Raw genomic sequence first — 11,929 nt, forward strand, 5'->3', positions numbered from 1 at the left:
ATATGCACTCTCTCTTCCCATGACTCTTTTCTAAAATTTTCTCTTTCATTATAGATAGTTGACAATGAGGATGAGTTTTAGGGGTTTAACACCTTCACGCCACTAAGAATATCAATAGGTCTTGTGCGTTTTTTACTGAACACGTGTACTAACTCCTTTTCTAAGGGGTTGAGCCTTGCCGAATAAGGATGGTTGATCAAACTCTCCGGAATAGGATGATTATGATAACTCGAGACGACTTTAGCCATATACCACACTTTGTTATCGTCGTTATATTTAAACTGAAGGTTAAAAGGGCATCCGCACTTCTTCGTATTATATACTCCCTTCTTCCTTGTGGTTTTTCGTATATACTCACTACCCTTTTTCCAATAGCTCTCATGCTTTCCACTACATTGGCAAACCATTTGAAAGTTGTTGAATGTAACTTGTTTATTCTGGACTATGATGCACATCTTTTTGAACCCTTGTGATCGATCCCACTTCTTTGCATCTTCCTTATCTTTCCACTCATAGTTGTTTGCATAATGAGCACTTGTGTCCTCGGAAACTTGCACAGGTTGGGGTTGATCTTCCATAACCTCCTCTCGTCTTCCATAACCACCTCTTGGTCTTCCACCAAAATGTACGAGTACAATTTATAATAAAATGAAATATGTCAAATCATTATTCGCAAAAGAAATTTAAACACACAGAAACGGCTGGGTCGACAAGTGAAAACCCACCCGTCCATGAGTATACGGCTGGGTCGTCAAGTGATATTCCAGCCGTCACAATATAAACGGCTGGGTCGAAAAATGATATTCCATCTGTCATCACTTACACGTCTGGGTCGAAAATTATATTTCCGTACCGTAAACCGGTTACGTCCAGGAAATCCAGGACGTAAATTTCCCTGTAACTGGAAGAGTCATTTTACGGCCTAGAAAACGAGCCGTAAAACAATTTACGGCTGGGTAACCTAACCGGCGCCGACAACATTAAATAGCATTTAATATTTTCGGACAGGAAACCTAACCGCCGTCGACAGTATTAAATGCTTCTCATGTACGTAGAAAAAACCTGGCCGTAATTTTTTAGTTACGGCCAGGAGTATTCTTCGTTCCATCCGTAAATTTTTTAGAACGGCTGGGAGTTCATTAATTGTGAGTTGTAACATAGGATAACGGCCAGGAGTTCTTGGGTTCCCAGCCGTGATTGGACCTGGCGGCTGGAAACCTAGGGTTTTCAGAAGGAAAAAATCGAAACTTCTTGATACTCTGAGCTTAAAAACTGAAATAGGAGTTATAATAGAGGTATACCTGGTAATCTTGAGCAACTGTTCTTCGATTTGTTCTTCTTCTTGGGTTGGTCCTTCGAAATCATAGTAGGGTTCATAAGGGTTATTTTGAGTTTGAGAAAAAAATTCATGATTTTCTGAAAAATCAACAAAGAACTCATCGTTGTCGATGGGTATTAATATGTTATCATATCTTGAAGATGAGGGTTCACCTACATCAAAAGTTTTGCTTGAATCACTGATTTTCATTTTTTTTTCCACAATTTTTTTCTCTCCTCCCCCCATGATATTTTTGTTTTGCTTTTCATCCACGACACTTAACTTAAAGAAATGAATTAGTGTTGATTAATTAGCTAATCATAATTAGTGATGTTAATCAAGTTTATTATATGGGGTCATATTAGTCATTATATAAATATTTGATTGGGGGTGTCCCAATTACTATTTGGTGACCCTAAAAAGCCCCCAAAAGACCAAGACTTTTTAAGCCCCACTAATAGGATTCATAATAAAATAACAGTCTGGTCCAAGAACATAGCTCAGTGGTATCCCATCAACTCCGGTAAGGAGGAAGTCAGGGGTTCGGACCCCACCGTAGTAGAGGTTTGTATTTAATTTAGTTGTATAGAGGGGTTTGGCGGGGTTGGGTCTAGCAGTGGGGCTAGTCCAACTGACCGGGTTTGGGTAGGAGAATGGATCCGGCTTTAACCTATCAAAAAAAAAAGTAATAATAATAAAATAACAGAAATGAAAAGACAATCATAGACAAATTAAACCGATCTTGTTTCCTACTTGTACTCGTAATTACTTGGCATTTATAAGTCTTGGCCCAAAAATTCCCAATTGGTATCGCCCCTTAAATCCAGCAACGGTGAACACTTTTACAAAGAAGACTATTATTGGGGCGTCACACTCCAATAGAGGGGCTTCATTTGGATTCTTAATGTCCAAAAAAGTGGTTATGGGATATCCTAACACATATACAAAATGTTTAGATTACCCTTTAACTAAAATAAAAACTTAAAAACTGTAGGTGATTTCACGTCCAGGTTTGGATTAATTCCAACCATAGAATTTTATTTTCATGTAGTTTTACGTCCAGGTTTGGATTAGTTCCAACCGTAGAAGCTCATTTTACGTACAAATTTCTTTTAATTCCAACCGTAGAATCCGATTTTACGTCCAGTTTTCTTTTAATTCCAACCGTAGAAGTGATTTTACGTCCAGGTTTAAATTATTTCCAACCGTAGAAGTGATTTTACGTCCCGGTTTGGATTAATTCCAACCGTAGAATTTTATTTGCATGTAATTTTACGTCCAGGTTTGAATTAGTTCCAACCGTAGAAGCTCATTTTACGTCCAAGTTCCTTTTAATTCCAACCGCAGAATCTGATTTTATGTTTAGTTTTCTTTTAATTCAAACCATAGAAGCGATTTTACGTTTAGGTTTGGATTATTTCCAACCCTAGAAGTGATTTTACGTCCAGGTTTGGATTATTTCCAACCGTAGAAGTTTATTTTACGTCCAGTTTTTCTTCCCACAAAAACTTTGTCCCTGAATTCACCAAGTATACAACAAAATTCATCAATTTAATTTTTATCTAATTAAATTAAATTAAAATTAACTAAATAAGGGTTGTTTAGTCATTACAAAATTATTTTAGAAAAGGGATTTTTGATATCACTTATGGGTGACCCGTTTTTGTCCTATTAGGTGACGCCATCTAATGAAATGTGACGCCCCAATAATAACCTTTTTTACAAATGACAGGTCTCCCACGAAAAAGGTATGCATAACTACAGAGTGACCGACACATCTTGGGAGAAAATACTGGAGGCAAATTAAGATCATTTGCTCACATCAGAAAAAGTTCACCATCCTCGAATCTATCCATGGCTCAATTTCTTTTGGCGGCAAACCATTAGAGTAGCCGGTACAAACTATTTCTCTTTCCCCTCCGGTTGTTGTTAGGTTTATAGGTTATCGCATCACGAACACGTTCCCCTAAAATGTTCGACAGTAAATTAGAGATGTAGGACGGGTCTATGACAGAGTTCTTTCTAGCTATGTGGTAGAGGTGCCCCCACTAGGTAGGCCGTACGTACTTTGCCCTGATGAAACAGCTAACGCTCACAGGATTCGTACAAGACTGATTAATATCACAACAAGCTGTAGCTCACGGGAAACGCTGACAATTGTACGAGACATTAGCTACAAGTACTAATCTGTTTATATCTGTCAATCAGCTCAGTCCTATCTGTCAAATAGTCATGTGACACCACAACTAAGTCAGAGACACACAAGTACACAAATCAGATCACTTGGAAGCTTTCTTTTCCCTACTTACCTACTGTAAGCGACGTAACACTAGGTCTATCTTCTATACCATTACCACCATGCCAGTGCCAATCTACAACCAACTAGCATGTCCACTCCTCCATACACTCTCTAGAAACTAACGTGTGTATGTAATTTGAATTCTATTTCTGTTACAAGAGTCATCATTGTAAAGCTTGTGCGGAAGAGCTTGTGAGAATATTCTACTTGAGTGTTTAAGAAATACTAATATCTGCCTGCTTTTTGGCTCGATTAAATTGACTAAAAACAGAGACGGACATTATATATGACATAATACAACAGCTCAGGTTTAGCAAAGGGAGGAATATGCTTCTTCTAGGAAACGTAAGTGCTCTTAACTTCTTCTAAGCACAACACACAATAGCATGCGCCATTCTTTCTTCCCCACACCGTTGGCCAACACTCCCCACTAAATTCCCTTTTCCCGCGATTATGACCACCACCAAAAGAGAATACAAACCTAATCCCATATGCATTCCCCCATGAGGCTTCAATCTCTCATTTCTTTTGTGTTTAACCAGACAGACAAAGACCCAACACCACCAAGCGTGATGGGTGGTGGTCGATTTGGGTCCCTTCTCTATTCCTCCCCCTTTCTTTTTAAATAATCCAAAATAATTGAGTTATAAAACCTGTGAATGAACCTGCACTTCTTGGATATCCACTGGTCTACAAAGGATACTCATGGTATGTTTTGCATGGATGGAAAGTAGGGGGGGGGGGGGGGGGGGGGAATTCAATGGACTGGGTAGAACTAGAAGATAGAGTGGTACCAAACTACCAATGAGTGTGCGACACCGTTCCAATGGGTGAAAATGGGACATTAGAAAAAGGAAAAAAAAATATTAATAATTCAGAATACAAATACAATATAGGTGTGAGATAACCGGTGCCAACAGCACTCTCACTTCTTTAATATAAGTAAATAATTAAAAGAGAGGGGAAAATAAAAAAAGGAAAAAGGAAGACAAAGCTTGAAGCATTTAAATGAGTAAGAACAAACGGCACAAGCAGTCCACCACAGCAACAATCGAATTTATCCATTCAATTACTCATCAAAAATGAAATGACACCCAAAATAGGTACAACACATGGGAGATGAAACATAAAGTACACGGAACAATAAATAATCACTATATATATATATATTTCTTATTATTATTACTTGGAAAATATAAATAAAAAGATGATACAGGACCCCTCAACCCAACCCTCCTCCTTTCCCTTCCTTACCTATCCACCACCAACTATTTATCTCTTTATCTCTTAAAAATATCTATAAGATTAAAAGGTTCAGGATCACTTCTTACTTACCGATCCCTTCATTTTACAGAGTGAAAAAAAAAAAGAAAAAAACCCAGGTTAGCTCGAAGGAATAGAGGCGATAAGGGAGCCGTAAAAAGGAACCCAACTGATAAATCAAGATAGCAACTGTATTAACCAACTTACTTGAACCATCTCTGCAGCATTGAGCTTTGTTAAAGCAAGCTTTTTCCCCGCGCATAGCCCCATCCTTGAATTATCTATCAGTTGCGTTGGATTCTTCTCCTTGGCTAATTCCCTCATTTGTTATGTTTCTTTCCTTAAAAGAGATCACGGCATATTCTATGGCTCTCTCTAATAAGCAAGTACAGGGATCCAACTTGGTAGATGCCAATCTCCACAACTTTAAGCCAGTTGGTTTCTCAAAGCTGATGTATTTGTTCCTTCAATTAGTTATTCCTTCGCTTGTACTTCTCAATACTACTTAACTTGTGCCGAAATGAAGATTCTCCCACTTGAAGGGAGCTACAGAGCCAATGTCAGGTGAGCCACGAAGGAATAGACACACACAAACACATACAGCAGCAATTGCAAGCATTGAATGCACGTAAGGGCGGTGAAGTAACCCTTGATAACCTGGCATACGCTTGTAATATCTCGTTGCCGCAATTGAGCATTTACCACATGGTTTACTTTCCGTTGGATGGGGAGTTGCCTTCACGGATTCCTCTGCAACTATCCATGAGTTATCTAAGGAGGTGTCCTCCTCCATGACTGATATAGAGACCTGACCACGTTTTCTATCGATGAGCTTCCGAGACACCAGCCTGTTGTAATAGTGATTATTCCTAGCCGAGGCATAGGCAAATGGAGACTGCCCATTTGTATCCAACAGCGAATTCCAGCAGTTCAACCCAATCTGAAGATTACATAAAATCCAACATATTGGTAGAGAATTAGTTGAAAATAAACATATGAAAATTCATAACAACTCAAGTTAACTAAGATGTATCAAATTGAATTTGAATGGATCATGTCTAGGAGTCATTCGAAAATTAGACATACATATGACAAGGAAAGATATGATTACCTCCTGAGGGTCACTTGTCAAGGCATCTACCATTTCCTTTGAATCAAGTGTGCAAGCAGCCAAGTGTAAAGGAGTAATGCCACCAGGGCCAGTTTGATTTGGTGGGAAGAGGTACTTCTTGGAGGAATCAGTAGAGCTGCTTACAAAATAATGAATGAGAAGATCGACCATTTTCCTGCACTTCCTCTTCACCGCCCGATTCAAGAGGTGGACCTCTGAAAGCATTTCCAACGAGTCCTTTGATAATCCATCCTTACCAGTGTTTCTCTCCACGAGTATGTCTAGCAGTGTTTTAATCAAAGTACACCAGTCCCTTTCAATCGAGAATGTAATAAGAAATTTGAACCTTGTATGAGAGAAACTGGGACAGTCACTGTAAGTAGAGTTCATTCTTTGGAAAAGCCATCCGAGTTCATTCAGAAAATATAGGCAATCCTCCCTAGATCTTGGACATTCTGAATCCTGCATCTGATCTTCTGAAGCATTATCACCTACTCTACCATCTTCCTTAAACTCAAATTCTAGGAGTCTCAATTCGTGGCAGATAGCAGCATCAGCAATTATAACAGGAAAGCTGTTTCCCTTGAAACCATTCTCTACCTATACAAGTTATCAAAAAGATTAAAAGGTCAACCACTATGAATCAAGTAATAATAAAAAAAGAAGGGGACCAGCACAGCTCTAAAAGTTATATTCAGATGATACCTCTATGAAACAGCGACCAAGGACTGTGGGAAAACCACTTGGAAAATCAAAACTTTCTGAGCTTGTGTCATCATAAACAGTGCCTTCTGATCCTAAAACTTCTTTGGACAAGTATCCTCCCATATAAGTGCAGTGAATTCTGCCACGAAAACAAGAGGGAAGGTGAATTTCTTTAGCTATGCTCTATTCAAAATAATAAGAATCTTCTTACAGAAAAAAAACAACAGTCTACAGTAATGTGCATAGTCTACTTACTTGGTCCCTGGCACAGACAGATTTCGACCTCTTAGCATAAGAGATGTTTCTTGCCCACATACCACTGCCAGAGGTGACACAGACATTATCTCTGGAGCGCTCCATGTTCTCCATGACTTGCACAAGCGGACCTTCCCTGAATATTAGTTAAAACAACAAAGTCAGATAACAGCTTTGTTACAGCAGAAAATAAAATCAGGTGCAAAACTCTTCAATATAATCTATTTTTAAGACCCCTGAACTCACATCCTACAGATAGATGGTAAGCTTCACCAGAGTGGCACTAGGAACCTATGACTAAACATTGATAAAAAATGCAAATCAGATGAAGAAGATGCAAGTATAAATACAAACCATCTTTATGTGATGCTAATTGCCTGTCTGTATGAACTAAAAACCTTCCGCTACTCCAAAATCCTGGATCCAAATCACGAACAAGAAAATTTACACGCTGGAGGAGATCTTCTTGGAGCTGACATTCAGCAAATACATAAAAAATGGTCAGAGTAAAGCTAAGAAGAGATTGTTCAATTATGTTAAAAAATGTCATTACACTCACTTGATCCCAGGCAGTACAAGGCATTAACACATAAATAGAGAGAATAACACAGCCAGGCCTAATGTAGCTCTCCATTTCAGATGGACTGTGAGAAAGCCATTCTAAGATCTGAACCAAAAAGAATTATTTAACAACATTAGGCCTTCGAGGAATAGAAACCGACATGAAAAAAAAAAAAAAAGCAAACTTGAGGCTTACTTGATTTCTTAGGGTCCCAGGGAAACTGCTAGGATCTTTATCGAAGAGTTTGAATATGATACGCCCTGTTCGATTCTGCGGGGATTCAAAACAAAGTTTAATTTAGATACTGCACTTACAGTAATCGATTGAGAGAGCTGAATTGCAACATAATGCATGGCAACAGAATGCCTAGCAAGGGAATATCATTGAAGGAAAGTGAAAGTGGTGATGGATCTACTTAACCGACCAATGGCCAAAAATTACCTGTGCATCAGAATTTGAGCTAGAAGGAGAGTGATCTGATCCCGAAGATGAAGCGTACCCTCCTTGGTATGGTAAATTTTGAATCGAGCGATCCTCGACTCGTCCTTTTGGCCCTTTAAAGAGTTCCAAAGGAGAGGACCAACCACGAGTGGTGCTAGCTTCAACCGCCCCATTATCCTCCCCGCTAATAGACATCCTCTCGTGCTTCATAATTTCAGAAGTCGTTTGCATAGGGAAGAACTTTTGCACAACAGGAGGTGATGATGAAGGAGACTCCATAGGATTACTACTATCCGAAGAGAAATACTTATAAGCAGATCCCATCTTCGGAGGGCTATCGTTCTCCGGCGAGGAACTAAATAGTTGCAGCTGCAAACTCGGTTGAGTCCCTTGAGCATGGCCATCAGAAACTTCTACTGGGGACTGGTAACTAGTACTACTTCTCTCTCCTCCTGCAGATGAAAACCCTGGGACTGGTTGCCTTGGTAAGTTCTGATCAGCTGCCTTCTCTAAACAGTTAACCTTGGTCTTATCATTTTCACTGCTGATGCTGCTTCTTTGAGATAGAAAAGCAAGTGCATCCGGAGAAGATGCAGCCAATGTTGAGAGAACTGTAAGCATATCCATAGTTGATGGAGCAGAAGTGTTTCTGCCTCCGGTCATTTTGTTTTGGTGTTCTGAAGAAACCTCTTGCGAAACATTCAGATCGAAGTTCCCAGGTAAAGAATTTCTGGTAACAGAATTCGAGGGAACAGGGGGTGTAGCCATCTTACTAAGAATCTGAATCAATCGATCCTTATCAGGTACAGATTTTTCAGCATTATTTTCTGTCACAGATTTCCCATTAAATCAATTAACTTCTACAAAAATATGTAAAACTGCAAGAAAAAAAACTAATGACTGAACTCCCGTACCTTGAAGACGAGCTATGGCGGTCAAAAGATTGACAACATCTAAATTTCCATTGCTTGGGTTATCTTGGTTTCCAGGTATTACCATACGTGACGAGACGTCCTCTGGTTGAGTTTTCCTTCTTCTACGGTTGTGCCCTGCAAGCCTACGCCTACAACTTCTCTTTCCTTCATCAAACTCAGAAAGAGGGTGAAACCTATAAGAGAAAACCAATAAAAATTAGCCACACTAATTCCAAAATGAGCTACAACACTAATTCTTAAAAGAAATCAATCACAAAAGAATTAATACTAATATCTGCAAATCTAAATAGATAGGTGGAGAAATAACAGAACCAAAATCAAATTGAACCACCCAACAATTTCCTTCATTTTCTTGTGTAAAATGATTAATTTGAATCAAATACTATCCTACTTAGCTTGATATATTTGGCAAATTACCTGCTACACTGCTGGCAGAATCTCTGCATCTGCTTACCCACCAGAGCTTTGGTGGTCTTGCTGTGAACTTCACAAACTTTATGTCGCCGGTGATAATCCTTAGCATTTGAGAGATCTCCTTTACAATCATCTACTTGACACATAGGGTAGTTACCACCAGCAGCACCACCGCCACCTCCAGGAGATCCAGATCGGACACGTTTGTTAGGCCTTGAAGCATTATCTTCAGTAGAATACAGATTCCCACCGAGCTTCAATGTTAAATTCTCTTCATCTACAGAATCCTTCTTCATAGCCACAGGAATCCGGTTTTCCTCCACTTTACTCTTCTGCTCTTGTACAACCATAGGTGTAGCAGCTGGTCTAATTTGCATAACCTCTGCATCTGACGGTTTGCCAACAAAAGTTACATGATCCCAATTCCAACCATTTGGGTTCCAATTACCTTTCGAATTCTGAAATCTCTGGTGCTGCTGCTGCTGAAACTGTTGTTGTTGTTGCTGTTGTTGAATAAACATAGGACTTTGCCATGGCAGATCTCGCTTCCTTGCCATGTTTGGGGCTTCACAAAATCTACCAGGAAGTGTTTGATGAATATACATGGGATGAGCAATTTGTGCACCCACATCTTCCATTTTTTTTCCCAACTCTTCAACAAAACCTATTAGCTTGAGTCACTGCAACCTAAATTCACACCAAACATTGAACAAAAAATAAAAAATCAAATTGACATGAGATAAATAACATTTTTTTAGAACTACTCCGAATTACAAAATCAAAATTAACTACTTTTCAGTAAGAAATTCTTTATTTTGTTGTTTCTGGTTGAACTTATCCCTCACCACAAAAAGATTATACCCCCAATAAAACCTATCTTCATCTCTAGTCACAATCCTTTAGTACTAAATTTACCCAAATACAGTAGAAAAGATAGAAAACAAATACAAATCCCCAAATTTTATTGATACATCACTCTCCAATTTTCACTCCTCAAAATGAAAAAAAAAATTCTTTTGAATAAGAACTAATTTATACCAAATTCATGAAAAGAACATGATTTACACATACCTTCACAAAAATCTAGGTCTTCTTTATTTCTCCTCCTTCCATCTCTATCGCCTGAGTTAAGATCTCATCATAAACCCTACTAAAAAAGCTTCAACCTTTAACGTATAAAACCACACATCTTCTTCAAACTCTGTTTTTTTCTTCTTCCCAGGAATTTCAGAACTAGAAAACTGAGCTCAAATTTTTATTTAATTTTAGATCTGAAATCAGAAAATTAAGATCAAAGTTCTTCGAATAAAGTAGAAAAACTAATAAAAAAGACAAACTTTTCTTTGTTTAATTTATTTTTCTCCTCAGTATTGACTAGTTTTCTTCTTTCTTCTTCTTCTTCAATGCAGTGTATGTAGTTGAGCTTCTTTTATTTCTCTGATGGCATAGAAATGTAAATAGAGTGGTAAACGAAGGGTGTTTTGAAATAGCCTCCTCGGGCCCACATAAACAGTTGAGGACAACACAAAGGAAGAGGAGGATGAGAAGAACAGTGGGCCCCACATTACCATCAATAATTTCATGGCGATAGCGAGGAATTTCGGATTCTTTTCTTTTCCCATCTCCTTTGTTTTCTGTCTTTATTTCACGCCGTTTTCGTTTTGGTTTTCTTTACATTTTCCGTTTCCTATGTTTTTCTTTTATTCTTCTCAAATCATTTTCTATTCGGATCGGTTTCGGATGCCGAGTTGACTCAGTTGAGATATTATTCCCGGCATGAGCCGAGATTATAGTAGGATGTTTCAGAAACACATGTGGCTATAGAATCTAACTCCTCTGTAAACAGGAATAATGTTGGAAGTATATAATTAAACTAGTCCATCTGTGTACCTTAATCTTTTTATAATTGTAGTTAATGTAAGATTTACTAGATATTACATGTAATTTAATCCATTGTCATAAATGAAGGTATGTATAACCGATCAATCAAAAAAATAAATGAAAGTATGAATTATCTCGATGGTGTTGAGTATGGTTATTTTTGATGTATTTTGGTAGGTAACAAATCTTTGTTCGACACTTCCAATTCAGATATGTGACAATTGGTCCAGCGTACAAGTTATAGGTTGCCGAAGCTTGTTGCACATCATATATATATATATATTGCAACATTAGGAGATTTTGTGTGTGTTTGGGTTGGGTGGAATAAGAAACAAGAAAGGGTCCTAACAAGTGGGCACAACAACATCTCATACCAATATGTCCAGACCAGCAACCTCAAGCAAGATCACTGCGAAGATTCAGAGACATCAAATTCCCATTGCATGGCCGTCACCACAACAATAATGGATCAAGATAAATTCTGATGGAGTAGTTTGAGGAAATCTCGGACCAGGAACATGATGTATATGTAGATCACATACGGTACAAGTAATCATGGCAATGTCAACCCCATTAGAAATCACAACAGCGATGGTAGTGGAGACATGTGGACTTTCGTTAGCAACAACACTAGTAAAACAACAATTCTGGTTTATGGTTTAGTTTGAAGCAGATGCAAAAGCACTTATTCAAATGATGCAACACCAATGTGACACCATTCCATAATATCTAAGAGGGATAAAGC

At 38.3% G+C, this 11,929-nt stretch overlaps 1 protein-coding gene across 1 annotated transcript; it reads right to left on the reverse strand.

The window, feature by feature from the left end:
• Positions 1 to 4,652: 4,652 nt before the first annotated feature.
• On the reverse strand, positions 4,653 to 10,712 carry LOC113356754 (squamosa promoter-binding-like protein 14). The gene is made up of 11 exons (XM_026599960.1): positions 10,375 to 10,712; positions 9,307 to 9,990; positions 8,869 to 9,062; positions 7,955 to 8,781; positions 7,709 to 7,783; positions 7,511 to 7,618; positions 7,306 to 7,423; positions 6,952 to 7,087; positions 6,697 to 6,835; positions 5,992 to 6,591; positions 4,653 to 5,820 (listed from the first exon to the last, which is right to left on the reverse strand). The coding sequence occupies exons 2-11, from the start codon at positions 9,939 to 9,941 to the stop codon at positions 5,386 to 5,388; spliced, it is 3,267 nt and encodes a 1,088-aa protein (XP_026455745.1). The 5' UTR covers positions 9,942 to 9,990; positions 10,375 to 10,712; the 3' UTR covers positions 4,653 to 5,385.
• Positions 10,713 to 11,929: the final 1,217 nt, after the last annotated feature.

The sequence above is a fragment of the Papaver somniferum genome, chromosome 3 (assembly GCF_003573695.1).
Source record: "Papaver somniferum cultivar HN1 chromosome 3, ASM357369v1, whole genome shotgun sequence".
In the NCBI taxonomy this organism is placed as follows: Eukaryota; Viridiplantae; Streptophyta; class Magnoliopsida; order Ranunculales; family Papaveraceae; genus Papaver; species Papaver somniferum.